At 40.8% G+C, this 5,034-nt stretch overlaps 1 protein-coding gene across 1 annotated transcript in view; it reads right to left on the bottom strand.

Moving 5' to 3' along the window:
* The window catches only part of Meiob (meiosis specific with OB-fold), a 36,866-nt gene that overhangs the window by 10,116 nt on the left and 21,716 nt on the right, over positions 1–5,034 (bottom strand). The window contains exons 7-9 of the mRNA XM_021221697.1: positions 2,263–2,363; positions 1,298–1,350; positions 1,117–1,212 (exon numbers count right to left, since the gene is read on the bottom strand). Coding sequence (XP_021077356.1) covers positions 1,117–1,212; positions 1,298–1,350; positions 2,263–2,363 — 250 coding nt within the window. The remainder of the gene's footprint in view (positions 1–1,116; positions 1,213–1,297; positions 1,351–2,262; positions 2,364–5,034) is intronic.

The raw sequence follows: 5,034 nt of genomic DNA, 5'->3' as shown, positions 1-5,034 counted from the left end.
AAAAAAAAAAAAAAAAAAATCTATGCCATTTAAGGTCTTCATTTCTACAAGGTAGGTAGGAAATTAAAATCTACCTGATTTAAAACAAGCAGCCAAGTTTAAACAGCTTTATAAATATTCTACTAAATTCATGTCCTTAACAAAATAAATTCAAAAACTCTGTTGCACAATATAGGGTCTATATCTAATAATACCATATAATAAGATAGTATCCCACATTCAGTTCTTTAAAAGGATTTCTTTTGTACACCTTTAATCTTCGCATTTGGGAGGCAGAGGCAGGTGGATCTTTGTTCCAGGCTAGTGAGTGCTGCACAGTAAAACTTTGTCTCAATAAAGGTGTGTGGGGTACCTAGTCTTACTGCAACTTGATATGCCATGTGTGAGTGATATCCATAGAAGGCCTGTCCTTTTCTGAGGAGAAACTGAGGGGAAGTAGATGCAGGAGCAGAGGGGAAGTTTGGAGAGGGAGTGGGAGGAGACAATGGAGGAGAAACTGTGGTCAGGATATAATAGAAATAAAATACTACTAACATTTAATTATATGCATGTATGTGTATCTGTGCAAAGGTATATGCATATTGGTGTAGGTGCCTACAGAGGTCAGAGGAGGGTGTCACATCCCCTGGGAGTAGCATGTGGTTGTCAGCTGCCTGATTTGTGTGCTGGGAACCAAACTGAGCAGTGCACTCTCCTAGATGCTGAGCCTCTGGTCTGTATTCCTAAAGAGCACTGAAAGTGTAGCTTTTTAAGTGATGTCATCACAAAAAGGTGAATATTGTGTTATGGTTTAGATATAAAATTGCCTAAATCCTCATTTGTTGCAGGATTGTTCCCAGGCTGGTGACGTTATTGAGAGGTTATCAGTTCATAGGAGCCCTGGCCTTATCAATGCATTCCTCTGTTGATGAAATCTTAGCTTAATGGGCCACTAGATGCTGGTTAGAGGAAATCGTTAGGGATGAATCTTCCACCTTACCTCTTCACTCCTCAGCCACCACCAAGTAAAAGGCTTTAAAAAAATTAACCCACAGTTTGATTCTTAAAAACATTGTACAAATATTGGCATGTGTTTATGATCACTTCCAAAAGAATGAGAAACAGAAAGCATTTTACCTGGATTCACTGTGATAATGGTCTTTGAGATTACAGTTGCTGCCATGCAGTTCTGAAATTTGTTAAAATTTATTCTCACATCAGAGGCAAATATTACTGTTTGGGGAAAGCCATTTTAAAAGTTAATATATGAGGGATGAAAATGACAAATATGTTTTAACACAGTCATAAATGGTAAGACCTGTTTCTCGTGGCATCCAGCTCTGTGCAAGTAGAATGGATTCATTATCCCAACTGTATTTGTTTAAAAAGAAGTGAAACAAAGTGAGTAAATTAGAAAAATCCATCAGTGACATATCTATACCTCCCCTCAAGGAACCCACAAAACAGAAAAAACAAAAACTGCAATTTCCAGGTAACCAAAGCAGTTAAGACTTTATATTTTAATTTAATTTATTAATACTCTGTATGCACACACACACATACACACACACATATTTACAGTCAGGCCACAACACATGCATAGAGGTCAGAGGACAACTTTGCAAAGTCAATTTTCTTCTTCTAGCTATGATTCTGGGGATCACACTTGGGTTGCCAGGTTTGCATGGAAAGTGTCTTTACTGGCCAAGCCATTCCCAAGGTCCAAGACATAACACTTAACACCTATGTGAGAGCTGTTGTACTAATCTCTAGCACCTGCTCTATGAGTCCTTTATTTGCCCAGTACTTGATTACTTAGAACTGAATAATTAACTCAAGGCCTAAAATCTTTAAAGCCAAAGCACAAAACCATTACAATTGAGTGTCTCAAATGGATACATGGCTCAGAGGGCTTGACTGACAGATGACACTTGTAGGCATCAGGAGCCATAACCTAGCCTATTCTCCAGGGTACCAGTGAATTTCAAATTTTTTGACTTATCCCTCATCAGTAGACTCTAATAAAACACTATTTGCTATGAAGCAGAATAATAAAACTTGTCACAATGAAGTAATAAAACTTGTTACAATGAAGTACTCTAAGTGATTCTATGCTATCCAAGGTTGCATACAGAAAAATCTCAACCTTCAAGAGAGTTCATTTTTTCAAGTATTGCCTACCTCTTATTATTATACCTGATATGAAATTTTTGATAAAATAAAGTGTTCTGTCTCTGTAATAAGAGTAGGACATCACAGTTAAAGACGGATGTGGAAGATTACCATGTCATTGTGAAAGAAGGTTCTGTTTCATCAAAGAGTTTAACTTCACATCTCTGGCCTTTTCTTCGGTCTGAAGTTGTAAAGTATTTTGATTCTCCAACCTAAGAAATTGAAGGAAATTCTTATTCCTCTTCTACATATGTGAAGGAACTTAAATATAATCAAATAGTTTCTTTGTGGACATGAACTTCTAAATATAAGCAAGGAAAGAATGACTGATAAATATCTCATTATCCGAATGTACTTTGTTCCTAAACTAGGCATACTTTTTTGTTTGTTTGGTTGGTTTGGTTTTTCGAGGCAGGGTTTCTCTGTTTAGCCCTGGCTGTCCTGGAACTCACTCTGTAGACCAGGCTGGCCTCGAACTCAGAAATCCGTCTGCCTCTGCCTCCCGAGTGCTAGGATTAAAGGCATGCGCCACCATGCCTGGCTAAACTAGGCATGCTTAGCTGAGCTTGTAAATTATGGACATTTTGAAGAGTGAATACAGACACATGCACTCAAAGGAGAGACAAATAAAAATTATTTGTCACAATCCCAGGACAGCCAGCTGTGGTGGCACACATGTATCATTCCAGCACGTGGATGGCCGAGGCAGGGTTGCAGGAGAATTCAAGGCTAGCCTCATTTACATAGCAAGATCTGATCTCTAAATAAGCTGTGTGTGCTGGTGCAAACCCAGCACTTGAGAGGCAGGAGCTAGCCTGGTCTACATAGGGCCACACGGAGAGAATCTTTCTCAAAAAACTAAATACATAAAAATAAAGTGTGGGGACAAATGCTCCAGACCCCTTGTTGTCTCGACCGGCCTTGACCAGCAAGAACGACTCGACTCCTGAGATCCTTCTCAACAGCACTTTATTCAGGAACGCCTTCCATGATGCTACGGGGAACACCATGGACTAGCAAGGCCACCCTATATACTGGAGCGTTCACTGCCCAGGTGCTCTGTGTCTTACTGTTGCCACGGGATAGGCTAAAGCAAGAATCACTTCAATAACATAAGGCTGGGCAAAGAGGACTTGTGCTGAGTCATTATTGTTATCAGATGGGCAGTGGAAGCCAGCGCCATCCTATAATGGCAAATGATATGGCTCGCAACACCTTGTGACATAAATGTGGAAGGATGTGTCTTTCCATGGCGCATTACACAGCTGGAAACAAATGCATTACAGCTTCTTAGGCCTCAGACTCCTAAATATTAATGCCTCCCTTGTCTTCTTCATAGGGTTAAGACAGTGAGGAACATATGAAGGACACTTGATGTCCAGTTCTACCTACAATGCAGGAAAAGTCTCAGAGAAGGAGAGGTGGACTCAGAGAGGCCTGTTTCTGATCAGTGGGCTATTTCACAAGAACACAAGTGGCTGGGGGTAGTGGCACGCACCTTTAATCCAAGTATGCAGGAGGCAGCAGTAGGTCAATCTCTGTGACTTCAAGGCCAGCCTTATCTACATAGCGAGTTCTGGGACAGCTAGAGCTACAGTGAGACCCTGCTCAATGCTCTCAGAGAAAGAGAGAGAGAGAGAGAGAGAGAGAGAGAGAGAGAGAGAGAGAGAGAGAGAGAACAGTACCCATCTCCGGTGGCCTCAAGGGAAGACCCCAAGCATAGTCAGCTGTCCCTCTTCTAAGCTACTGTCCCTACTACACTTATGGGCTAGACTGAACACTGTGGGAAAACACAAAGGCTCCATGAACAAAGATCTACAAAAGAAGGCCACAGGATAAAAGAGATCAGTCAAAAATATCCAAAATATATATAAAGAACTGAAGAAACTAGACATCAGCAAAACAAATAACCCACTTAAAAATGGGGTACAGATTCCAAGAAACACTTAAAGAAATGTTCAGCGTTCTTAGTCATCAGGAAAATGTAAATGAAAATGCCTGAGATCCCATCTTACACCGGTCAGAATGGCTAAGTTAAAAAAACTCATGCTAATGAGGATGTGGAGCAGGGGAACACTCCTCCATTGCTGGTGGGAGTGCAAACTTGTACAACCACTTTGGAAATAAATTTGGTAGTTTCTCAGAAAATTTGGAATAGATCTAACTCAATACCCAGCTATACCATTCTTGGGCATATATCCAAATGATATCCCACCATACCACAAGGACACTTGCTCAACTGTGTTCACAGTAGCTTTATTCATAATAGCCAGAAACTGGGAACAACCTAGTTGTCCCTCATCTGAAGAACAGATGAAGAAAATGTGGTGTGTTTACACAATGAAGTATTACTCAGCCATTAAAAACAATGACATTGCTGGGTGTGGTGGCACATGCCTTTAATCCCAGCACTTGGAAGGCAGAGGCAGGCGGACTTCTGAGGCCTGCCTGGTCTACAAAGTGAGTTCCAGGATAGCCCAGGGCTACACAGAGAAACCCTGTCTCGAAAAACAAATAATCAAACAAAAAAAAAATGACATCATGAAATTTTCAGGCAAATGGATGGAAATAGAAAAGATCATCCTGAGTGAGGTAACCCAGACCAAGAAAGACAAACATGGTATGTGTGGGATACTCCCTTATAAGTGGATATTAGTCAAAAAGTGCAGGATAACCATGCTAAAAACCATAGACCACAAAAAGAAGCTAAGTAACAAGGGGGCCCACGGGGGGGACACTCACTGAAAACAGAAAATAGATTACATTTCTATTTAATAGAAATGTATGGGCTGGTGAGATGGCTCAGTGGGTAAGAGCACCCGACTGCTCTTCCAAAGGTCTGGAGTTCAAATCCCAGCAACCACATGGTGGCTCACAACCATC

The sequence above is a fragment of the Mus pahari genome, chromosome 21 (assembly GCF_900095145.1).
Source record: "Mus pahari chromosome 21, PAHARI_EIJ_v1.1, whole genome shotgun sequence".
Taxonomy (NCBI): Eukaryota; Metazoa; Chordata; class Mammalia; order Rodentia; family Muridae; genus Mus; species Mus pahari.
This window is presented reverse-complemented; position numbering and strand designations above follow the sequence as displayed.